The sequence below is a fragment of the Sapajus apella genome, unplaced genomic scaffold (genome assembly GCF_009761245.1).
Source record: "Sapajus apella isolate SASKATOON/1434 unplaced genomic scaffold, GSC_monkey_1.0 scaffold178, whole genome shotgun sequence".
In the NCBI taxonomy this organism is placed as follows: domain Eukaryota; kingdom Metazoa; phylum Chordata; class Mammalia; order Primates; family Cebidae; genus Sapajus; species Sapajus apella.
Genome location: NW_022437118.1, coordinates 72,072 through 99,018, shown reverse-complemented (window position 1 = coordinate 99,018; position 26,947 = coordinate 72,072). Strand labels below are relative to the sequence as shown.

Below are 26,947 nucleotides of genomic sequence, written 5' to 3'. Positions count from 1 at the left end.
TGGGGCACCACCTAGTGAAGCTGTGAGAAGAGGGCCACCATCCTCCAGACCTCAGAATAGTAGATCCACTGACAGCTTGCACCATGAGCCTGGAAAAGACATAGACACTCAGTACCAGTCCATGAAAGCAGCCAGGAGGGAGGATGTGCCCTGCAATGCCACAGGGGCAGAGCTGCCCAAGACCATGGGAACCAACCTCTTGCATCAGTGTGGCCTGGATGTCAGACATGGAGTCAAAGGGGATCATTTGGGGGCTTTAAGATTTGACTGCCCTACTAGATGTTGGACTTGCATGGGGCCTGTAGCTCCTTCATTTTGGCCAATTTCTCCTATTTGGAATGGCTGTATTTATCCAATGCCTGAACACCCACTGTAACTAGGAAGTAACTAACTTGCTTTTGATTTTACAGGCTCATAGGCAGAAGGGACTTGCCTTGTCTTAGATGAGTCTTTGGACTGTGGACTTCTGAGTTAATGCTGAAATAAGTTAAGACTTTGGGAGACTGTTGGGAAGGCATGATTAGTTTTGAAACGTAAGGACATGAGATTTGGGAGGGGCCAGAGTGGAATTATATGGTTTGGCTGTGTGCCCACCCAAATCTCATATTGAATTCCCACATGTTGTAGGAGGGACCCAGTGGGAGGTAATTGAATCATGGGGGCAGGTCTTTCCTGTGCTGTTCTTGTGATAGTGAATAAGTCTCATGGATCAGATCATTTTGTAAAGAGGAGTTCCCCTGCACAAGTTCTGTCTCTTTTCCTGCTGCTATTCATGTAAGACGTGACTTGCTCCTCCTTGCCTTCTGCCATGATTGTGAGGCCTCCCCAGCCATGTGGACCTGTAAGTCCATCAAACCTCTTTTTCCATATAAATTACCCAGTCTCAGGTATGTCTTTATCAGCAGCATGAATATGAACTAATACTATATATATAATAGATACATATTATATAAAGTGTATGTATGTATATACATATTCACACATACACACACACATGCTTTAAAGCCAACTCTGCAAGATATATAGTAAGATATATACCTATAGTAAGATATATATATATATAGTATATATAGTGTGTGTATATGTGTGTGTGCATATATATATGACTTGCAGAGTCTACTTTAAAATAAAGTATATAATTACAGCATAAATGTTAAAAGTTGGTAATGGCTCTCTCCAAAGCTAATTAGCTGATCAAATATATTGAAAGAAATGGAAAAGTGATTTGTGAAACTGTTTTAGTGATTGTTGCTTGACACTATAAAACCAGTTCCTTTAAAAAAGAAAACTTCAAGAAAGCTGAAAACTTGATGCACCTACGTTTTGTAGCTAGCAATGGCAATCATAGTGATAGGATTATATCATTCAGGTGACATATAGTTTGTCTGAAAACCAAATTAGAGTTGTGATTTTAATCACTTGTGTTTTAAGTTTCTGTCTCACTTACAAGACTGGTCATTTGAGCTACTCCTAGACTATAGCATAGTACCAGCATGAAGCATGCACTGAAAAGGAAGGGAACTAATAAGCAGTACTAGTAAGAAACAGTAAATAGGAAACAGATAATTTTAATAAAGTAAAGCTTTTGTAATAAATTCATTTCCAAGTACAACATGATACTACTCAGAATTAACTGCTTTTACCAACTGCTACCTAATCTAATGCTAAACTTACCCATAGGTTTGATTAAAATGTTCCTTTCAAACTCACATCAATTTATATCTTTGTATCACAACCTCCTGGAACTGGATAATTCTAGTACAGTAATTCTCAAAGTGTGCTCTGCAGAGACCCCCGTGAGACTCCTTTCAGAGAGTCTGTGAAGTCAAACTATTTTTATAATAATTCAAAGAAGTTGCCAAGCTGCAAAGTCAAGAGAAATGTGGAAAAAATAAATAAAAATAGAAAAATGAAAGAAAAAAAAAGAAGTTAGTTGCCTTTTTCACTGTGGTAACATCTGTATTAATGGTGTAAAAGCAATGGTGGGTAAAACTGCTGGAACATTAGTAAAAAGGAAAAGGCAGTGACACCAAACCCACTAGTGGTCACTGTATTCTTAACCTGCCATGTACGCATGGGAAAAAAAAAAAGCCAATTTACTTAAGAATGCCCTTGTAAAAGCAGTAAAAATCATTAAATTTACTACATCTTGACTTGAGTACACATTTTTAAAAATCTCTATATAAAAAATGGGAAGCACATAAAAAGCACTTCTGTCACATACCAACATACAGAGGTTGCCTGGGGAAAAGCATTTGTATGACTGACTTGTAAGCTGAACTATTTTTTTTTTCACAGATTACCATTCTGATGTGAAAGAATGACAGAAACTATGGAGATTCAGGTTTGGGGAATGAGGTAGACATTTTCTCAAGATTGAATAAAATGAGCCTATCAATTAAAGAAATGACTGTATTTGTTACCAATTACAAAATTTGAGCTCTAAAATGAAAATGAGTATTTCGGACAACCTTATCTGGTATATCTGACAGCTTCCCAATACTTTTTCGATGACACAGGGGATGTTAATATATGTGAATTTTAGAAATTGTATAATAATAAAATGGATCAATATTTGCAAGATCTGTGTAACTGTAAACTAATATCTCTGAAATGACTAATGAATGCATAGTGTTATAAAATCATGGATGGGTTAAAGATCCATTCAAAGTGCAGGACAGACCAATGGATTTTCATGTAACAAAATACAAAAAGTTCACTGATATGTATTAGATTCCACACTGCATCTAACATTTAAGAAACTATCAGTTGTCAAGTTTTGGTATAGTACCAAAGAATAGCCACAATTATCTAAAAACGCTATTACAATGTTCCTCTTTTTTCCAAACACATTATCTGTAAATGGCCAAATTTTCATCATGTAGTTCAACCAAAACAACATACTACAGTAGACTGAATACAGAAACTGACATGAGAATTCCACTGTGTTCTCTAAGGCCAGACATTGAAGGAACTGCAAAAATGTAAAACAACCTACTCTTATCCACAATGACTTTGTTTTGGAAAAGATAACTTTGACATTAAAATGTTATTTATGCTAACATGTAGTAGGTTTATTAATTTTTATTTTTTAAAAAATTAACAAGTTACTTTAACTCCTGTTTTAATTTCTAATAAGGTAAATATTAATAATATTAGTATTTAACCCACTTAAAACAAAAACTGGCCAGGCACGTTGGCTCACACCTATAATCCCAGCACTTTGGGAGGCTGAGGCAGGTGGATCACTTGAGGTAAGGAGCTCAAGACTAGTTTGGCCAATGTGGTGAAACCTCTTCTCTACTAAAAACACAAAAATTAGCCAGGCGTAGTGACAGGTGCCTGCAATCCCACTTACTTGGGAGGCTGAGGCAGGAGAATCGCTTGAGCCCAGGAGGCGGAGGTTGTAGTGAGCCGATATCAGGCCACTGTACTCCAGCCTGAGCAACAAGAGCAAAACTCCATCTCTAAATATGACTAGGAAACAATATGCCTCCAGAGACCAGATTGTAATGACTTTATATCAGCAATAAACTAAAATTTAAAGGAAAAACTGGTTCTGGAGGTATTTGTTTAGTATTTGTCTGGAGGATAAAAAATAATGTAAACATTCCAAAAGGACTGTTTTCTCAGAAACAAAATTATTCCATTGGAATATAGAAACGTTCCTAATGTAGTTACAATCTTATAGTTTGACTTAATCTTACAGTTTGTTGGGTTCTTAAATGCAAAAATACCAACCTAATGAAGACATAGATACTCAGCTAATACATTTTTTTTGGCATGTGTGGGGGTGAGGGAGTGGCAGTGACACAGGGACTGCCAAACTGTGGTTTACCACCCAAACCCTAGAATAATTACTAGAGCCATAATTCAAGGAGAGACTGCCATTAAACTATGCCAATGCTGGAACCTTCCCGAAGAGGTAGTTGTGAAACAGGGACTCATTCTTTCCACTCTCAAGTGCCGGTTATATGTTAAATATTAACATGCTATTTATAATGGTATGAAATGTGTATTTAAAGATATGTAACACTGGAGTGTAGGTAGTATACGAAATTACCACCCTGCCACTGGGAACAACAAAACAACCTTTAGAGATGAAAACAGAAGGGCAGGTTGATTAAAGCCTTCACAACTGAAGAAAAGCTAACAGAGATATGACAATGGTTTCAGGACATCAGGTCACAAAGACCCAAGTAGAGTCAAGTAGAGGAGCTCTACAGAGATAAAATCTCAAATACAAAAGGTCTCTTTTTCTTGAAAATGTGCTGTAATACATGACAACTTCAACTATGCACTTTTTGCTTGTTTCTAACTTTCTACGGAAGTATATGGACATACAGGGTACAGACAGATACACATCACAAGTATATGGGCTTAATGAATTTTGATGAACTAAACACACAAGGTAACCAACACCCAGACCAAGAAACAGAACATTACCAGCATCCCAGAAGCCCCCCTCAAACTCCCATCACTAGCCATGATAGAAAAGCTCCAAGAATTTCATGGCTGCTTAGTTTTTTTTTTTTTTTTTGAGACGGAGTTTCACTCTTGTTATCCAGGCTGGAGTGCAATGGCGCGATCTCGGCTCACCGCAACCTCCGCCTCCTGGGTTCAGGCAATTCTCCTGCCTCAGCCTCCTGAGTAGCTGGGATTACAGGCACGCGCCACCATGCCCAGCTAATTTTTTGTATTTTTAGTAGAGACGGGGTTTCACCATGTTGACCAGGATGGTCTCGATCTCTTGACCTTGTGATCCACCCGCCTCGGCCTCCCAAAGTACTGGGATTACAGGCTTGAGCCACCGCGCCCGGCCGGCTGCTTAGTTTCTAAGGGTTAAATAATACATTATGACATAAGGCTGCCCCTAAATGCTTTTCTTTATTCTGTGTCTTGGATCTTAATCACGTTTAATGTTTTCTTCTCTTCCACTCTAGATAAAGGTAGAAGTATCTTGGTTTCCTTAAAAGACAAACACTGGCTGCGCACAGTAGCTCATGCCTGTAATCCCAGCACTTTGGGAGGCCAAGGCGTGTGGATTACCTGAAGTCAGGAGTTTGAGATGAGCCTGGCCAACATGGCAAAACCCTGTCTCTACTAAAAATACAAAAATTAGCCAGGCGTACTGGCAGGTGCCTGTTGTTCCAGCTACTTGGGAGGCTGAGGTGAGAGGATCACTTGAACCCAGGAGGCACAGACTACAGTGAGCCGAGGTCGCGCCACTGAACTCTAGCCTGGATGACAAAGCAAGACTCTGTCTCAAAAAAAAAAAAAAAAGACAAACACTGACATTTATCTACAAATGGAATATCATTGTCATGAATACTAAAAATACAGAGTTTTACGAAAAAGGGTCTTTTGTAATCATAATTTGTTTATATAACAGGATTAGAAAGTGAATCAAAAGCAATTGTCTGTGTATCTCAAGCATGTTACTTCATCTCACCGCATCAATTTCTTCATCTATAAATACAACCCAAAATACCTTGAAAGAGTTACATTCTCTTAACCTCCTACTTTGAATCATTTGGGTGTGATTTATGAGATTTGTTTTCACCAATTCACATAGATATCTATAAGCCCTACCAAATTTAATTCAGCAAGCAAAGTCTGGAATATTTAGAACTTAACAAACTGCATGCTTTATTAACTATAATTATTTGGTACACAGTTTAAAAGAAAGAGAAATGGTGATATAAGGCAACATCAAGGATTTAATGATTCTATTTGAAATTAAATATATATATATAATTTATATACACAATTTATATATATATACATTTATATATATATAATATATATTTTATATATATATAAAATATATATATTTTATATATATATTATGTATATATACACAATTTTTTTTTTTGAGATGGAGTCTCACTCTGTCGCCAGGCTGGAGTGCAGTGGTGCGATCTTGGCTCACTGCGATCTCCGCTTCCTGGGTTCAAGCAATTCTCCTGCCTCATCCTCCCGAGTAGCTGGGACTACAGGCATGCCCCCATCAAGCTGGGCTAATTTTTTGTATTTTATAGAGACAGGGTTTCACCATGTTGGTCAGGATGATCTCGATGTCCTGACCTCATGATCCACCTGCCTCGGACTCCCAAAGTGTTGGAATTACAGATGTGAGCCACCGTGCCTAGCCATAAAAGAGTGTGTGTGTGTGTGTGTGTGTTTTGTTTGTTTTAGAGACAGATCTCATTATGATGCCCAGGCTGGTCTTGAACTACTGTGCTCAGGCGATCCTCCTGTCTTAGCCTCCCAAAGAGTTAGAATTACAGGCATGGGACACCGCAACCAGCCACCGTTTGTTTTTTTCTGCAACAGGGTTTCACTCTGCTACCCAGGCTGGAGTGCTGTGGCACAATCATAGCTCACTGCAACCTCAAACTCCTGGGCTTAAGGGGTCCTCCCGCCTCAGCTACTTGGGTATTTGGTACTGTAGGTGCACACCACCACCCCCAGCTAAAATTAATTTTTTTTTTTTTTTTTTTTTAGAGACAGGGTCTGACTTTGTTGCCCAAGCTGGTTGCAAACTCCTAGGCTCACACGATCCTCCCACCTTGGCTTCCCAAAGCGCTGAGATTACGGCCTTGAGTCATCATGCCTGGTCTATATCAGTTTGCTTGTTTTTTTAAAGAATCACTTGTTTGGCTATATAGCCTTCCTGCTAGGCTTAAATTACCCTTTTGATCATAAAATTTACATCAAAAGCATCTGTACTTTTACTGGAGAATTTAAAGATACAGACTTCTGAAAAATGACCACGTACCTAGTATATAGCTGACAGACATGAGGAAACTTAAGACACTCTATATATTCAGGGAATTAAACATTAAAAATTATCTCAGCATACTAGACGGGAAACAATGAAGGCCCTTGAAAGAAACAGTATTTACGGGGTTTTTTTGTGACAAAACCAAGCAGGTAAGATCATTTTGTACATTTTAACTTGACTTTAATTCATACTTACTTCTCTGACTTCCACAAGATGGTCTGGAGGTAAATTAGTTCTTTTGCTCACTGATTGCAGTTTGGAATGTCCAACATTAAAAAAAGAAATGGTATTTTGACTTGGTCTCCTCTGCGATATAGGAGAATTACCACTAGAAGCAAGTGAAAAGCTCCGCGACTTCAGAGGAGGATTATTCTGTTAGACAAAGAAAATCATTGCTTTTGTTTTCTTCTTTAATTTAGGATGTCTAGCCATCAAACTACACTTAAGACCTACACATGAGCAATGTCTAAACTAAATTAACTGAACAGACTACAAGAAAATTTCCAAAGATGATAAAGTCTGAGATACTTAAAGTTTCATCATTTTACATATCCCAAAGTAAACTGATAATTTATTTAGAAAATTATTTGCCAGCTTTGTGCTGCCAAAAAATATTCTTTCACATTTTACAAATATTAGAATAACAAAAAGTTTCTGATTTCAGATTTTTAAACACCATGGTTTTTTAAAAATTTTTTTTATTTTTTGAGACTGAGACTCAGCCTGTCGCCCAGGCTGGAGTGCAGTGGTGTGATCTTGGCTCACTGCAACCTCTGCTTCATAGGTTCAAGTGATTCTCCTGCTTCAGCCTCCTGAGTAGCTGGGATTACAGGTGTGCGCCACCATACCTAGCTAATGTTTGTATTTTTAGTAGAGACAGGGTTTTGCCATGTTGGCCAGGCTGGTCTTGAACTCCTGATCTCAGGTAATCTGCCCACCTCAGTTTCCCAAAGTGCTCGGATTACAGGCCGTGAGCCACCGTGTCCAGCCTTAAACACCATGATTAACACAAAAAATGCACTCAGCAATATAGTACATTTCCTAATGTAGCATGCCAAGCATGCTTTGATATAAACTAGTACTTTCTCGCTGACAACGACTAGAATCTTGCAGTATGAGAAGAGCTCTTGCGTTGGATTTTCTGAAGACTAGGCTTTAGGCCGAAATTACAAACAGGTTTTAAAAAGTCACTTCTGGGAGAAACCACCAGGAAGAATGATTAAAAAAAATAGTAAAAGACAACTTGTCATCACCTAGGTATGAAATCCTTTAAATCTGCTGCCCATGTATTACTTTTCAGACATCTCTAACTTTAGATTTCAAGTAGTAAGACTATCCTTTCGCCTTGAAAAATATTTTTAAAAACACTCCAAAGAAGATACACAAATGATTAACCAATAAGCACATGAAAAGGTGCTCAACATGATTAGTCACTGGAAAAATGAAATCAAAACCACAATAGATTCCACTTCACATCCATTAAGATAATCATAATAATTTTTTTGAAGAACAATAACAATTGTTGGCAAGGATACAGAGAAATTAGAGCTCTCATACATTGTTGATGGGAATGTAAAATAGTGTGGCCACTTTGGAAAACGGTTTGGCCCAGATAGATACCCTAGAGAAATCAAACCATATGTTCACATAAAAACTTGAACACAAGTGTTCACAGCAGCATTATTCCTAATGCCTATAAAATGAAAATAACCCAATGTCCACCAACCAATGAATGGATTAAAAAAAAGTAGTATATCTACACAGTATCATTCACTCAGCAATGTAGTACATTTAAAAAGGTATATAATATTATGCACTCAGCAATATAGTACATTAGTATGTATACTATATTGCAGTTTTCAGTAACTAATGTACATTATTGGGATTTATTTTAATATCCATATTCATTAAAATAATGGGCCAGTACGGTGGCTCACGCATGTAATTCCAGCACTTTGCGAGGCCAAGGTGTACAGATCATAGGGTCAGGAGATCGAGACCACTAGGAAATGTACTATATTGCTGAGTGCATAATATTGTATAGATACATTACTTTTTTTTAAATGTACTATAGCCTTTAAAAAGGAATAAAGGAATAAAGTACTGATACATGCAACAACATGAATGAACCTTGAAGACAATATGCTAAATGAAAGAAGCCAGATGCAATAAACTCCCTATTACATGGTTCAATTTACATAAAATTCCCAGAATAGACAAATCCATGGAACAGAAAACAGATTAGTGTTTGCTAGAGGATTGGGAAGGGGAGAACAGAGAGTTACTGTTAATGGCTCTGGGTTTTTTATCTTTTGGTGGGAGGGATGAAAATGTTCTGAAATTAGGAAGTTGCAATGGGGCAGGGCATGGTGGCTCACGCCTGTAATCCCAGTACTTTAGGAGGCCAAGGCAGGTGGATCACTTGAGGTCAGGAGTTCACCAACATGGTGAAACCCTGTCTCTACTAAAAATACAAAAATTAGCTGGGTGTGGTGGTGTGTGCCTATAGTCCCAGCTACTTGGGAGACTAAAACAGGCGAATCACTTGAACCTAGGAGGTGAAGGTTTCAGTGATCCAAAATCGTGCTACTGCACTCCAGCCTGGGCCACAGAGTGAGACTCCATCTCAAAAAAAAAAAAAGAAAGTGGCAATGGTTGAACAACCTTGTTAATATATTAAAAACCACAGGATTATACATACTTTAAAAGGATGAATTTTACAGTATGTGAACGGTATCTCAATTTTAAAAGGTAAAAACCAAAAAATATTCCCTCCTAATTTTTGTATATTAATATTGTATATAAATCTACATACCTTTCCAATAGCTTCAGTATGATGTTGTGTACATATCTGAAGTCTGCTAACCCAGTGCTGTCGCTCTTTTGCATCTGTAGCTGTTAAAAGAATGTAAAAGTTATTTTATATTTATTTATTTTGGAACACAATTAATCACCTACAGTATGAATATCGTATCATTGATACACAGATACTGGTCTTATTCTCACTAGAGCAAACTTCCCGACTGGAGGGAGGCAGAAAAGAGGCCAAAGCACCAACCTTGTTAGGGAACACAGTAGCTGGATGTGGCTACTTCATTAAAAGGATAAATTACATGCAGTGAGGTGAGGATGTGAGACTGACATGTTGTAACTCATAAAAATGGCTTCTTATCTAAAGAATGGACCCTTTTATTAAGTATTTGATGTGTAATCAATACTTTCACATCTGTAGGAGCACACCCACTTAGGATTACCATTTTGTGTATTTATTAAATAAAAAACTTCTACACAAATTACATTTACCTTAACAGAAGTTACACTTTTTTTTTTTTTTTTGGAGACAGAGTATCACTCTGTCTCCAGGCTGGAGTGCAGTGGTGCGATCTTGGCTCACTGCAACCTCCAACTCCCTGGTTCAAGCGATTTCTCCTGTCTTGGCCTCCCAAGCAGCTGGGATTACAGGCACGCTGCGACCACGCTGGGCTAAATTTTGTATTTTTAGTAGAGACAGGGTTTCACCATGTTGGCCAGGATGGTCTCGATCTCCTGACCTTGTGATCTGTATACCCTGGCCTCACAAAGTACTGTAATTACATGTGTGAGCCACTGCAATGGCCCATTATTTTAATGAATGTGGACATTAAAATAAATCCCAATAATGTACATTAGGTACTGAAAACTGCAAAGAGGGCATATAAACCAAACCAAGTAAAGAGGAGAAATACATAAAACATATCATTTAAAGTCTGTTTCTAGATTTTCAGTAGTCAGAGTTTCATCTGCACCATTTTTTAGAGGGGCCAGTCCTAAACAAACAAACATTGTCCCACTTGAAAAAAGTTACTTATTACCACAAATTTCATAAATTCTCAAAGCAGTTTCAAGGTTTGGAATATTGTACTTATATCACTGATGAGAGTAGTTACCATTTACAAAGCCCAAATGAAAGCATGTAATACACCAACGGCTCAAAAATAGAAGAAAATCACAGTATTAATTCTCATATCTTGGTCATACCTCTGAGTTTATATTGTTCCCCACTGGCAGCGTTTACAGTGAAGGTGTGAGAATCCTCATCACTGGGTGATATTACAGCTCCTGCAAGCTGCAAAGTTCCTCTAGGTTTTTGATTTCTAGATTGTTCATTCACAAAGTACTCCAAAAGCCCAGCTTCATTGTTTAAAACAAAAAACCTGTAATGATTTTTTAAAAGCCATAATTTACAAACATTTTCCCTCAGCAAACTAAAGCAAAGCAAATTTCAACCCTTATACATTTTGGGGTTTTGCTATTGAAAAAATAAAATTTAAAAGCATTTCAAGAAGTACTTGGAAACACTAGATTGAGTTTTCTAGCAGTGAAGATTACTAAAAATTGAATGAGTTTAATAAAAGATATAAACCCTTCAGCTGAGAGAGAGGCATTTATTAAGTAAGAGGCCTATCAGTTAATGCATGAAAAGAAGTAAAGATATTGTATCCTTTCAGAGAAAGAGAAAGATTTTCCCCCAGAATTAATTAACAGAGGGTAAACTGCCAAAGGACAAATGGTAGTGAAAATTTTTATTAAAATTAAGTGGAAATAAATAAAAAATATGAGCTTTGAAGTTAAGGCAAGATATGCTAAGCAAGATATGCATCTGATTTAAGATTTAATCAGTGAAATATACAATGAGAATAACAGGGTAAAAAAGATTTTGTGAATGTATCATTAAATAGGTCAAAACTAAAGATTACTTCTGTTTAAAAATGAAAAGGCTGCAATTGGAGATGCAGAAGCAGAAGGAACTTGAAACTAAATGATGACATGCTGATACACTCTGGAAAAGAATTTGATGAAATACACACTTTGGTTGGAAAATAATGTTCTGATTTGGTTCTAGACTATCTATTTTCAAAAATACACTTCAGAGATTCCAATTTAAGTAAATGTAATAATTTTTTTTTTTTTTTTGAGAAAGAGTTACTCTTTGTCACCCAGGCTGGAGTGCAGTGGTGTCATCTCAGCTCACTGCAACCTCCGCCTCGAGGGTTGAAGCGATTCTCGTGCCTCAGCCTCCTGAGTAGCTGGGATTACCATGCCCAGACCCCTTTTTAAAAAGTAACTCTACGGTGGACGTGGTGGCTCATACCTGTAATCCCAACACTTTGGGAGGCCGAGGCAGATGAATTGCCTGAGCTCAGGAATTCGAGCCCAGCCTGGGCAACCCGGTGAAACCATGTCTCTACTAAAATACAAAAAATTAGCTGGGCTTGGTGCCATGTGCCTCTAATCCCAGCTACTTGGGAGGCAAAGATAGAATTGCTTGAACCTGAGAGGCGGACATCACGGTGAGCCGAGATCACACCACCGCACTCCAGCCTGGGCGACAGAAAGACTCCAGCTCAGAAAAAAAAAAAAAAAAAAGAAAGTAACTCCAAAAGGGCCGGATGAGTTGAGATTGCTTGAGTCTAGGACTTTTAGACCAGTCTGGCCAACATGGTAAAACCCTGTCTTTACAAAAAAATACAAAAATTAGCCGGATGTGGTAGTGCATGCCTGTAGTCCCAGTTACTTGGGAGGCTGGGGCAGTAGGATCATTTGAGCCCAGGAGGTGGAGGCTACAGTGATCTGAGATCATGCCACTGTACACCAGCCCGGGCAAGTGCCCTTTCTCCAAAAAATTAATTAATTAAATTAAAAAGTAACTCTAAAAAGTTTTAACCTTTTAAAATTCATGTTTGGGTGGCCAGGCATGACGCCTCATTCCTGTGATCCCAGCACTTTGGGAGGCCAAGGCAGGTAGATCACATGAGGTCAGGAGTTCGCGACTAGCCTGACCAAAATGGTGAAACCTCCATCTCTGCAAAAACACACAAAAATTAGCCAGGTGTGGTAAGACATGCCTATAATTCTAACTACTCAGGAGGCCGGAGAATCACTTGAACCTGGGAGGTGGAGGTTATGGTGAGCCGAGATCATGCCATTGCGCGATCATCCAGCTAGGTGACACAGCAAGACTCCAACTCAAAAAAAAAAAAAAATTCATGTTTGGGTTTGGAGAAGTCTGGCATTCTACATGTTAGCCTGTTCTATACTAGAACTTGGTAGACAATTTGATCCAGTTTAATATGCCTGCCCCACAATTACCAATTCTACAAAGAATTTGAGATAGCTGGTTTTCCTGCTCCCTGACAGCATGTGTGACCTTGGGCAGGTTACATAATTTCTCCAAGATCCCAGAGAAGTTGTAAATCTGGCACAAGACGGGAACCTAACACAAATGTGTTTGCTACCTCCAAACCCCTATCTCTCTTCCCCTAGGAACATAACTTCTCCAAGTATAAAATGCCCAAGGCAGGTGAACAAGTGATTCTAGTCCTAATACAACAGTAACAACTGAGGCATTTAGAGGCTGCCACTTGGACAGATATCAACTTTTCCCACCCTCTAAGAAGAAGTCACCAAACTTTTCGAAAATGTGGCAAATCCTTCTCTAAAAGGTTTCCCAGCCATGTTTGTCTGAAGTAATATCAAAATATAAAATCATCAGGCCCTATTTCTGGACTCTTAGGAGAGACTGATGTGACACAAATAATCACACTTACCTGTACTGCCACCCAGTGACAAGGTTGGTATACTTCATTAAATAGCCACACACGTTTTCCATGTGATCACTGTTTCAAAAAGAAAAAGCCAAAGTTAGTAAAAATTAGAAGAAATCCCAGGAAGATAATGGTACAATTTTCAGAATAGCTGCAGATACATATATGCTCTATAAATGCCTCAAATTTTACTCAGAAATAAAATGTATAGGTCAACAGAGGCATTTAATTTCCCAAATTATGTATCTACAGGACTTTATCAATTTCTTCAAAACAAGTGCAATACCTCATAAATTACATATTATTATAAATATTCCAAATGTAAAATTGTTATACAAATATAAAATTATATAAACATAAAACAAATATATTATAAATGGACTGGCCAGGCACAGTGGCTTGAGCCTATAACCCTAGCACTTTGGGAGGCCAAGGCAGAAGGATCACTTGAGGTCAAGAGTTTGAGACCAGCCTGGCCAATATGGTGAAATCCCGTCTCTACTAAAAACGCAAAGATTAGCCAGGTGTGGTGGTAAGTGCCTATAGTCCCAGCTACTTGGGAGGCTGAGGCAGGAGAATCACTTGAACCCAGGAGATGAAGGTTGCTTTGAGCTAAGATCTCACCACTGCACTCCAGCCTGGGTGACAGAGTGAGACTCCATCTTAAAACAAAAACAAAAACAAAAACCAGAAAAACTTCCTCTTTGTCTTTTTCATCCTGTTGCTCCATAATCTGAATATTTGTTGCTCCATAATCTGAATATTTGCTACATTCTGCATCAATCCATAAAAGGTCTGAGGCAGTACACAGCCTAAATATTTTCTCAAAGTGCCAAGATATTTCCTAATTCGCCATTTTGGGAATTACTTCTTAATCTAGGTTCTCTAAACCAAGCTTTCATTACTAGGTAAGTGTCAAGTCATAGCCATTAGCATGTAATAAAAACATCATAACTCAATTGTAGTTCAATTCCTCTGGTTCTAAGACTGTATATATTCTTCAAATGTATGTGAACTATGGGGCAAAACTTTCTTAAAACCTTATATATACTTTTTATACATAAGAAAAACAAAATTTTTATTTCAAAACAATAAAATAAAGTATATCACCTTTATTCAGTTGCTACTCTCATATTACTTACTGAAGGTATTCCCCATTTTGGTCATATCTGAGTCATTTATTTCAGTCATTTAACAGCTCAAGTGACCCTCCTACCTCAGCACTGTGAGTAGCTAAAACTACAGGAATGTACAACCATGGCCAGCTAATTTTTTAATTTTTCTGGAGATGGGATCTCACTATGTTGCCCAGGCTGTTCTCAAACTCCTGGACTCAAGTGGTCTTACTGCTTCAGCTTCCCAAAGTGTTGCGATTACAGGCATGAGTCACGAATTTTTAAAAGTGTATAATTTCAGTAACAACAATCGCTAAAAAGACTAAGTATATCTTTTTTGTTTTTGTTTGTTTGTTTTTGAGACAGAGTCTTGCTCTGTCCCCCAGGCTGCAGTACAGTGGTGTGATCTCGGCTCACTGTAACCTCCACCTCTGGGGCTCATGTGATTCTCCTTACTCTGTCTGCCAAGTAGCTGGGACTACAGGCACCTGCCACCATGCTCAGCTAATTTTTGTATTTTTAGTAGAGATAGAGTTTCACCATGTTGGCCAGGCTGGTCTCAAACTCCTAACCTCAAGTGATCAGCCTGCCTCAGCTTCTCAAAAGTGTTGGGATTACAGGCGTGAGCCACTGCGCCTGGCCCTAAGTGTATCTTCATATTTCACGTTAAAGTAATGTTCTGTGTATAATTTTCTAATGTTGTTAATATGTTGTTGACTCATATATCTAAAGAGTTAACTTTCTGGAAAAAAATAAAACTATAAGGATATTGACATGATTTATTTGGTAGTAGCATAAAGTCAGTCTCAAAAGAACCAGGAACTCAAATAAGCAAGGGTAAACTGCTAGCCTGTTTTTATTATATAAATCAGCTGTCTCCAGGTTACAAAGGACCAACTTGAAAACATCCTATTCTTTGGAACAGCTGGTTGCAATGTCCCTCCCTCATTCTTCCCCTTTTCCATGTATCCCAAGAAATAGCCACTATTCAAGGTAAACGGTTGGTGTGGAACAACCGTGCCATCTGGTGGTCAGCATAAAAAGCACTCTGTGACTGAACATCTTTTGTTCATACTTTCTTTTCCTTTACCTTCTTATAATTGAGTTATGTGTGAAATTTTAGGGCCTGGTGTAGTGCTTCATGCCTGTAATCTTAACACTTTGGGAGGCTAAGATGGGACAACTCCTCGAGTCCAGGGGTTTGAGACTAGCCTGGGCAACATAGGGAGATCCGCCCACCTCTAAAAACAATAAAGGAAATAAAATGCGCAAATTTTTATAGAAGATTGAATGTGTCTGTTAATATGAATAAAATCTAGCTATTGAAGTGGGAACATATCACATATCTAACTATACTATTTTAGATTCTATAAAAAAGAAGTGATGGTCTGAAAGAGACTAATACACTGAAAAATAAGCTATGAAAAAGTTAATTTCTTCTTCAGTCCTCCAAAAACTTCACTGGTCAACAAATTGGGTATATTTCTGATCTTTTAAACTTGTTAACATTTAATTGAGATTAGTAGTGGAAGCTGATAGTCTATAAAAATAGCTGATTAACTGAATTTTGCCAAGTGGCTTTATTATATTATGTTTAGTTTGATACTCATTTTCCCTTAAATATCTTAATAAAAATTCCTTCAATTATTTAATCTCCATTACTCTAACATACTTATTTCTTAACTCTCTTTATTAGACTTATATATAAAAGTTTTCAAAATTAAGCTACCTTTTAAACAGTTTCAAATCCTTTCAATTCAAAACAATTACTCAATACCTACCAAATGCACAGCACTCTGAAAAACCATAGAAAAACATAAGAAAATCAAAAGGGAATAACTCTCCATCCCGAATCTATAATCTAATCTAAGAGAAATATATCTCCTCGAAGAAAAAGAGAGTAATATGGGCTCCTGCTACTGGAAAAGACACACAATGGGGCTACATTTTCAGTTACCAAGCAAATTAAAAAGGCATTAAACAAACACACAGGTTCTCACAGCAATAGCAATAGACAGATTATCAGCTCAATCACACAAGGCAACTGCTGAGGAACATGTGATGCCTACATAGGCAGTGGGTGATGTTACAGGAAAGGAACTTAAAGCTTAGGAAACTCAAATCTTTTAATAAACACTAAGTGGGCCTGACTTCTGCTTGAGATAGACATTATCATACTAGACAGTAAATAAACCTGATATTTGTTTTGGAGGGAGATACAATCTCTAACTTCCAAGGCTGTCTGCCATACAAACAATCTTGAAAAAAAACAGTACAGAACAAACGACACCACCTCTGCTCACAGACATGCAGGAACATAAGAGAGGTATGATGAATTTTCTCCCAACAAGTATTACATGTTTATTACAGCAAAAAGTTTCTTAATCGACCCTATCTTTCAGCTGCCAGTTCGCCTTTTCAGACGTAAGAACTACAGAACCTTCTCGGCACCTAACAACTCCATCCAAATCTCTGCTGTAAGAGACTTGACCAAAACTCACTTGGTTTCTAACAGCATAAGGCTGCATCCCTAGGATGATCCCAGTCCCCCACTAAATTACTTGTCTGAGAAAGTTCAATGTTGCCAGGAGAATTTACCATCTTTTCTAGCCAACATCTGACCATAAGTTCCTGACTTCCCTTTCTTGGAACATTTTTTAAAAAGTTTACAGGTTGGGTGCGTTGGCTCACACCTCTGCTTTGGGAGGCCAAGGCAGGAGTATTACTTGAAAGCAAAGAGTTTGAGAAAAGCCTGGCCAACGTAACAAGACCCCATCTCTAAAAATTATTAAAAAAAAAATACAAAAATTAGCTGGGCATGGTGGCAGGTACCTGTAATTCCAGCTACTTGGGAGGCTGATGCCGGAGAATTGTTTGAACCCAGGAGGCGGAGACTGAGGTAAGCCAAGATTGCACCATTGCACTCCAGCCTGGGTGAGAGGGCAAGATTCCACCTCAAAACAAACAAACCAACCAAAAAATCAGTCAGGCGTGGGGGCGGGTGACTGTACTCCTATCTGCTCAGGAGGCTGTGGGAGAAGGATCACTTGAGCCCAGGAGTTCAAGGCTGCAGTGAGCTATGATCATGCCGCTGCACTCCAGCATAGGCATGACAGAAAAAGATCCTGTCTCAAAAACAAAAATAAGTGCCAGGTATGGTGACTTGTGCCTGTAAGCCCAGCACTTTGGGAAGCCAAAGCAGGCAGATACTTGAGCCCAGGAGTTCCAGACCAGCCTGGGCAACATGGTGGAACAAAAAATACAAAAATTAGCCACGCATGGTGGCACATGCCTACAGTCCCAGCTACTTGGGAGGCTGAGGTCAGACAACCGCTTGAACCTAGGAGTTGGAGGCTGCAGTGAGCTGTGATCTTACCACTGCACACCATCCTGGGGGACTTAAAGAGACGCTGTCTCAAAAGAAATAAATTTAATTAAAATAAAAACAATTAAAGAGGCTTTCAATTGTGCATATGCATCTCTTAAAAGTCAGAAATGTCTTTCTCAGGGACCTGAAAGCCATTATTTTGAAATACACTCATCAGGAAGGATGGGGCCCCTATTTCCCCATCTCTATAGGAGGAGAGAATCCTAACTTCAGTAACTGCCAGCTGGCAAACACAGTCTGGTCTAGTCACATTACACTGGTCAACTTTTAGAAACTTTTTACTTCTCTGACTCTTATGAGGCCCCACCCTCCCTCCTCCTTCATTCTCCCTTCAAAATGCCTAATCAATCACCTTGGCAGCTCAGCTCTTTCCCTCCCTGTCAGTAGCTACTGAATAAAATCTGTTCTCATCACTTTAATGTCCAGCTGGGTTTATACCAGACAAAGGCAAGGACTTCCCTCAACATCTTGCATGTCTCTTCAAAAATAATCCATGCACCTACAAGCACACACATACACACACACAACTTTGTTTTTTAAGGAAACGACTGCAATTATATAGATTGTTCTACAGCTTGCTTTTTTTCATGAAACAGTTTTCTTAGGAATGGTTTCATTTCAACACATAACTCATCCTTAACATCTGCACAGTAAACCATCGTATAGCATTTACAAATTTAACCACTCCGCCTACCAGTGGACATTTTCAGGCTTTTATTACAAACAATGCTGCAATGAACCGAGTTGTAGAGATCTTTGTGTATATTTGTTAAAAGTGAAATTGCAAGGTGAGAACTATAAGCATTTTTAGTTTTTATAGATATTGCTAACCTACTCTTCAAAAAAGCTTCACCAATTTAACTCTCACCTTCCATTTAAAGGGGGCTTGATTCCTCACACCAGCGCTATGACAGCATTGTCTGCCAACAAAAACAGGGTGCGGCTTTTACCCATTAACAGGATGTTTGGACATTACTAGTAGCCTTTTCAACATCCCCAATGTTGAAAATTAAGTTTCTAAAAGTTAAGTGTGACCAGGTGTGGTGGCTCAGACCTATAATCCAAGCACTTTGGGAGACCAAGTTTGGAGGACTGTCTGAGCCCAAGAGTTTGAGACCAGTGTGGGCAACACAGCGAAACTCTTGTGTCTGTTTTTTAAAAAAGTTAAAGCTGGGCACAGTGGCTCACGCCTGTAATCCCAACACTTTGAGAGGCTAAGGCGGATGGATCACCTAAGGTCAGGAATTTGAGATCAGCCTGGTCAACATGGCAAAACCCTGTCTCTACTAAAAACACACAAAAAAATTAGCCAGGCGTGGTGGCACATGCCTGTAATCCCAGCTACTAAGGATGCCGAGGCAAGACAATTGCTTGAACTTGGGAGGCAGAGGTTGTGGTGAGCAGAGATCCACTGCACTCCAGCGGGGGAAACAAGAGTGAAACCCCGGCAAAAAAAAAAAAAAAAAAAATTTAGTGTGAGGTTAAGTGTGAGGTAGTGTTACACAACAGAATGAGCACCTAAGTGGGACAGATAATTTCATTTTGACTTTCCCATTGACTGGCTCCATGAGTGACCTTAGTGAAATCACTTAATCTTTCTGGGCCTCAGTTTTCTCATGTGTAAGTGAGATGCCCTTTTCAGCCTAAACTAAAATGTGTGTAAAAGACCTTCAATGGCCAACCACAGTGGCTCACACCTGTAATCCTAGCACCTTGGGAAGCCAGGGCAGGAGGATCATTTGAGCCCAGGAGTTAGAAACCAGCCTGGGCAACATGGCAAGACCCTGTCTCTACAAAAAATAAAATAAATTAACTGGGTGTGGTGGCATGCACCTGTGGTTCCAGTTACTTGGGAGGATGAGGTGGGAGGACTGCTTGAGCCCAGGAGGTCAAGTCTGCAGTAGGCTGTGCACTCCAGCCTGGGTGATATTGCAAAACCCTGTCTCAATAGCAACTAAAAAAGATCCTCAAAAATCAAAATGCTAAAGGTTTTGTTTGGTTCAATAGAAAACTGTTATTTCTCAAATTAAGTCTGAAAACAAGGGCAACATTATATTTCACATTAAAACTTTTAGAGAAAAGTAGAACTTTTTCTAATACAATATTTCACTGACATAGTAATATTTACTTATGTCCCATATGCTGCTTTTTTTTTTTTTTTTTTTTTTTTTGGAGATGATTTTTCACTCTTGTTGCCCTGGCTGGAGTACAATAATGGTGTGATCTTGGCTCACCACAACCTCCACCTCCTGAGTTCAAGCAATTCTCCTGCCTCAGCCTCCCGAGTAGCTGGGATTACAGGCATGTGCCACCACGCCTGGTTAATTTTATATTTTTAGTAGAGAGGGGGTTTCACCGTGTTGGTCAGGCTGGTCTCAAACTCCTGACCTCAAGTGATCCACCCACCTTGGCTTCCTAAAGTGCTGGGATTATAGGTTTGAGTCACTGCACCCAGCCAATACCTCATATACTTCTCATATACTTCTAAAACATCTTTGCAGTAGCCATTTCAGTGAGACCAAGATACCACAGACCAACGGAATGAGAGATCACTAAAAATCTCACTGCCACCACCCCCATCTGAATGTCTGTATTATCTCTGTAGATACCTCTTTGGATTTAAACAATGCCTAGTTCCAAAATATACTTATAATAACACAGTATTTGTCCATAATAGCATAATCCATGAACTAGGAACAAAGAATGTATTCTTACTTTAGACTTAATCTTTCTAAATTGAAAGTAAAAAAGAAAAAGCAGAAAAGCATTTCCCTTTCTCCTTATTAAACAGAAAAAAGCAGGTAAATGGCACACAAGAAGCAACAGGTAATGTTCACTTTCATTAATTTATTACCTAAGTCAGGTCTTCTTTGAAAAATTTCATCTTTATGATCTAAGCAACAACAACTTCAAACATTCAGGTTTTCTCCTAAAATACCTACAAATATTACTGAAACACTATTGAAAAAAAAAGACACAGAAAAGAAAAACGTTTCATTTAAGAGACAAGGTCTTGCTATCTTACCCAGACTGTACTTGAACTCCTGGGTTCAAGCAATCCTCCTGTGTCAGCTTCCCGAGTTGGATTCCTTATAATAGTCTTCATCATAATTTTAGCTATCAAAATATATACCTTCAAACTCCCACTGACTACTGAAGCTCCCTGTTGAAATTGAGCACCTCCCAATTACAAATACAAATATTCATATAATCAAATAATTCCATATCTTAAAGAGCTATAAAATCATCTGAAAATTTTAAAATATTACTTTAAAATAATGTGTACTCTAAAATGAAACCACATCTTGAGTTACCAAGAATCTAACAATTAAAAAAAAATTCAAAAGGTATATAAGTCCCATATTTAGTATAGAATCTTCTTAATTGCTGATTTTTTTTTTTTTTTTTGAGACAGAGTCTTGCCCTGTCACTCAGGCTAGAATGTAGTGGTGGAATCTCAGCTCATTACAACCTCCCAGGCTCAAGTCATCCTCCTACCTCAGCCTCCTGAGTAGGTGGAATTAGAGACATGTGCCAATATGCCTAGCTAATTGTTGTCTTTTTAGTAGAGACACAGTTTCACCATGTTGGCAAAGCTGGTCGCAAACTCCTGGTCTCAAGTGATCTGCCGGCCTTAGCCTCCCAAAATGCTGAGATTTCACCATCCCAGCAACCACCAAAATGCTGTTAGCCATCGTGCCCAGCCCTAACTGCTGATTTAAATGGAATCACTACGTACCATGATAGAAAAACAGGATAAAATCCCACTCAAAATCTTATGTTAAAATTTCACTCATAATGAGAAATTAAAACTACATGAAAATAGCATTTTTTAACCTATCAAACTTTTAAATTTGTATCAATTTGAAAGTTACAAAAACTGTTAACAAATTACACTGATAAGGCTATTGGGAAATAGGCACTCATGGCACCATATACCCCAATCAAGAGAAATCAGACGCCGGGCGCGGTGGCTCAAGCCTGTAATCCCAGCACTTTGGGAGGCCGAGGCGGGTGGATCACGAGGTCAAGAGATTGAGACCATCCTGGTCAACATGGTGAAACCCCGTCTCTACTAAAAATACAAAAACATTAGCTGGGCATGGTGGCGCGTGCCTGTAATCCCAGCTACTGAGGAGGTTGAGGCAGGAGAATTGCCCGAACCCAGGAGGCGGAGGTTGCGGTGAGCCGAGATCGCGCCATTGCACTCCAGCCTGGGTAACAAGAGTGAAACTCCGTCTCAAAAAAAAAAAAAAAAAGAAATCAGACAATAAATGTCAAGATTACAAATTGACTCAGCAATTCCTCTTCTGGTTATTTTTCCCCTCAGATATATTCATAAGCTTGCAAGATGACACATGTACAAAAGTTATTGACTGCAGCATAATTTGTAATAGCAAAATGTGGGAACAAATTAAATGTCCATCAATAGAGAATTTATTAAAGGCAGAATGAACTAAATTTATCCTCCCAGAATTCTTATGTTGAAGTTTGAACTCTCGTGGCATTTGGAGATAGGGCCTTTGGTAGATAATTAAGTTCAGATGAGGCCATAAGGGTGGGGTCCTCATGATATGAGATTAGTGTTAGAAGAGACACCAAGAAAGCTCTCTTGATTGTTCCTCCTCTCTTTCAACAAATCCAAACATTTAAGCTTTTCTTAAAATACTCATAAATATTAATTACTGAAGAAATCTGGACACAAATCACTTCATTAAACAATAAGCATAGGAATTGTGCTTAGCTAGGGAAGAATACAAAGATGTTCTCTTTCCTCCAAATAGTATAATTTATATCAGTAATATTTTCAGAATCAACTCGGTGGCTCACACCTGTAATCCCAGCACTTTGGAGGCAGAGGTGGGTGGATCGCTTTAACCCAGGAGTTTGAGACCAGCCTTGGCAACACGGTGAAACCCCATCTCCAACAAAAATTTAAAAATTACCCAGTCTCATAACCTAGTCTCAAAATAAACAAATAAATACATTTTTTTAAAGAGTATTTTCAATTCTGCTGAAAATACACACACACACACACACACACACACACACGCATGCACGCAAGCATACCTATACCAGAGAAGGTAATAGAAAGAGGAGATAATAGTAATCTACAAGCCAATATAATTTTCAAATATATCCTTCAATGAACTAGCGTCTAAAGACTATGAACAAAGAAAAATAATACCGTCTTTTAAGACCATCATTGCACAAATTCACATTAAGCCCCTACACTCACGAAGTTTAAAGAATCTCTATAAATATCTTTCAGACAACTCTGTAGCATAAAAACAAAATACCACCTGGCCAGGCGAGGTGGCTTATGCCTGTAATCCCGACACTTCGGGAGGCCGAGGAAGGTGGATGACCAGAGGTCAGGAGTTCGAGACCAGCCTGGTCAACACAGTGAGATCCCGATCTCTATTTTTAAATTAAAAAAAGAAAAAAAAAACTTTTTAAAAATGATTTTGTACAATGTAAAGCTTAACTCAGACTGAGGTAGCTGGTAATTCCTCAATAACTACTTGGTGAAGGCTGACAATTTATGTAATTCAAAAGCAAAATCATAAGAATTTTAGCCTGATAGATAATTTCCTCCAGGATCTAAATTATGTGATTTATCCAAAAAGGAGTAAAAAGACTAACTGGCATATTCCAACCTTAATCTATTTGATTAGTTCTGAAATAGCAGAACTTCTATGGAAAAATATGAACTCAAATAAGCTGTTTTTAGTTATGCAGTGCAAAAATGTAAGGAAATGAAGAAATCAGGGCATACTATAATAAACCACATCTTGCTCCTCAAGGCTTGGTATACTTCGTTAGATTTTGGAACAATATTTTATAGTTTTCAGTTACATGCCTACAACCATCTTTCTCTTGTTTTTAACCAGCATCTATAGTGGATTTCAGATACAGAAAACAAAAACTGGAGTACAGAAATATATACATCAATTTTCCTTTAACCCTGCAGAGAAAGAAAAAGCAAAGGTTTATGACTTTTTCTTCAAATCAATTCAAAGAGGTAAAACCTCTAAAATTGTAAACATTTATTTATCTTTAGGCCAATCTCCTTTTCCCATTTGCAAACAGGCAATTTTCCTTATAATAGTATTGACAGTGGGAGAAACCACAAAATTATTGTGGTCTGGCCACAAAAATTATTTCTATACTATACATTTGCAGACTCTTACACATTTACTGAAAAGCATAACTATTTGCTAATGAGGAAAAGAGATTTATCTGTTAATATGGTTAGCTAGTGAGGAGGTCAAAATAAAAAAAAGCAGGCCCATCAAACACCCTGGTTTGTCTTTCAGTTCCTCTTTTGAATAGTTCCCTTTTGCCCATTTTAATAAGCAGGTGGCATATTTGCAGATTTGTGAATTTCTCTACAAGCTGACATGAAGAATATAAAAATAATGAAAACATGCACATTTTATAAACTGTGAATATTCACTATGAAAATGGGAAGATCCAGAATTGGGAAATTTGTCTATAAATGGTAAAGAAAGCTCACATCGTAAGAATATAAATTACTCTGGAAACAAAAAATTTGAGGCTAATCTAATATAAACTCTTAAATTTAATTTTTCAAAAGGGCTGGGTGTGGTGGCTCATGCCTATAATCCCAGCACTTTGGGAGGCCAAGTCAGGCAGATTACTTAAGGTCAGGAGTTTGAGACCAGCCTGGCCAACATAGTGAAGCCCCTTCTATATTAAAAATACAAAAATTAGCCGAGTGTGGTGACACATGCCTGTGATTCTGGCTACTCAGGAAGCTGAGGCAGGAGAATCACTTGAACTTGAACCTGGGAGGCAGAGGTTGTAGGGAGCTGAGATTCGCCACCTCATTCCAACCTGGACAAGAGAGCAAGACTCTGATTTAAAATTTTTCTTTTTTTTAAAAGGTCATCCTGAGATTATTTTGCAAATGCCACTGATGTCCTTCCTTTTCTTGATTATTTTGAAGATCCTCCCAACATAAGCCTTAGAATTCCTGCTTAGATTGTTTTGCATGTGCACATTAATTTGACATTAACTAACAGTACTTTAGACATAGCAGAGCCTCAAAAATATTTGTTACATAAGTTAGAACACCAGTAAACCATAAAACCAACCATGTACCAAACTCATTATTATCAGTAATTATTCATTCCTTTAGAGAGTGTATCTACTTTTAATACCTCTATGTAAATATGTAGAAATAAAGTTCTTCTACTTACTAGCTACATAACCTTGGCTACATGCAATATGTAACTACATGTAATATATTGTCTAAGTCTATACCGTCATTGAGACTTTTGTTTATATATTATATTTTGCAAAATAGGGATAATTATGCCCTACCTTTCTGTGGAGTTGTGAGGATTAAATGTGATAACAGAAGTGAAAACATTCTGGACACCATAAAGACAATTTCTACATTTCTAATACCCCATATCTCTGAAGATTGGCTAGATAAGACACTTAAACATTCTGACAATCTTGGGAGGCCAAGGTGGGAAGATTGCCAGACAGGAATTCAGGTCAACATAGTGAGACCCTGTCTCTATTTAAAAATAAAAATATTGGCTGGGCACGGTGACTCATGCCTGTAATCCCAGCACTTTGGGAGGCTGAGGCGGGTGGAGCACCTGAGGTCAGGAGTTCAAGACCAGACTGACCAAGATGAAGAAACCCTGTCTCTATAAAAATACAAAATTAACAGCTTGTGGTGGCACATGCCTGTAATCCCAGCTGCTCAGGAGACTGAGGCAGGAGAATCATTTGAACCCGGGAGGTGGAGGTTGCCGTGAGCTGAGAAGATGCCATTGCACTCTAGCCTGGGCAACAAGAGTGAGACTTCACCTCAAAATAAATAAATAAATAAATAAATAAAATGAGCAAAGGATCTGAATAGACATTTCTCCATAGATGGTATTCAAATGACCAGTAATTACAGGAAAAGATGTTCAACATCATTAGTCATCAGAGAAATGTAAATGAAAACCACAGTGAGACACCACTTATCCACACCCACTAGCATGGCTAAAACTAAGAAGTCAGACAATAACAAGTGATAGTAAGGATGTGAAAAAATTACAACCTTTCTGTCAGGGGCATTTGAAACAGAGCAACTCCACCTTGAGTGAGGGCTGGGAAAATGAGGCTGGGACTTGCTGGGCTGCATTCCCGGAAAGGTATTCCTAGCTTCTAGATGTTTATGATTAAGGGAACAGATTGATAATGGTTACGAAACAGACTCAGACTTGCACGTGTCCTAATATCGCTATATCTTGAGAACTAAGGCATTCCTAATTTTGCTTTAAAGATAATAATATTGATCCTTGCAAAATGTAGTAATTAAGAAAATTAATCCTATATCACAAACCACTATAGCAAAGCACATCCTCCCCATGATCTTTTTAATCCTAAACATACAAGCATTGTACCTAGGATGGATGCATTCCTCCTCCTACTTTTGGGAACACCCAACTGTCTATGGAATAACTGTTCTTTCACCACTTGACTTTTTTTTGTTGTTGAGACAGAGTCTCACTCTGTGGCCCAAGTAATTCTTGTGCCATAGCCTCCCAAGCAGCTGGGACTCTCGCACCACCATGCCTGGTTAATTTTTGTATTTTTTGTAGAGATGGGGTTTCGCCATGTTGCCCAGCCTGGTCTTGAACTCCTGGCCCTCAAGTGATCCGCCTGCCTGGGCCTCCCACCTGCCTCGGCTTCCCAAAGTGCTAGGATTACAGGAGTGAGCCATCATGCCTGGCTACCTCTTCACTTTCTTAATAAACTTGTTTTTGTTTTGCACTTCAGACTCTTCCTGAATTCTCTCTTGCATGAGATCCAAGAACCCTCTTAGGGTCTGGATCAGAACGAACCTTGAAAACATTATGCTAATTAAATCCTTAAGTCTGCAAAGCCAAAGCCAAGGTTCTGAACAAGGTTTTCCCTAAATTTCAACCCCTCCATAAGACATAACCTGAGGTCTCCATTTAAAAAATAGAGACAGGCCGGGCGCGGTGGCTCAAGCCTGTAATCCCAGCACTTTGGGAGGCCGAGGCGGGTGGATCACGAG

At 38.5% G+C, this 26,947-nt stretch overlaps 1 protein-coding gene across 2 annotated transcripts in view; it reads right to left on the bottom strand.

Annotated features, from left to right (window-relative positions):
• The window catches only part of OSBPL11 (oxysterol binding protein like 11), an 86,566-nt gene that overhangs the window by 47,753 nt on the left and 11,866 nt on the right, over positions 1-26,947 (bottom strand). Inside the window, exons 1-5 of one of the 2 annotated variants that reach the window (XM_032268292.1) lie at positions 25,964-26,199; positions 13,375-13,443; positions 10,805-10,980; positions 9,603-9,682; positions 6,983-7,159 (exon numbers count right to left, since the gene is read on the bottom strand). In XM_032268292.1, coding sequence (XP_032124183.1) covers positions 6,983-7,159; positions 9,603-9,682; positions 10,805-10,980; positions 13,375-13,443; positions 25,964-25,980 — 519 coding nt within the window. In that variant the 5' untranslated portion in view covers positions 25,981-26,199. Of the gene's footprint in view, positions 1-6,982; positions 7,160-9,602; positions 9,683-10,804; positions 10,981-13,374; positions 13,444-25,963; positions 26,200-26,947 lie in introns of those variants that run through there. The other variant, XM_032268291.1, reaches the window with a different exon arrangement.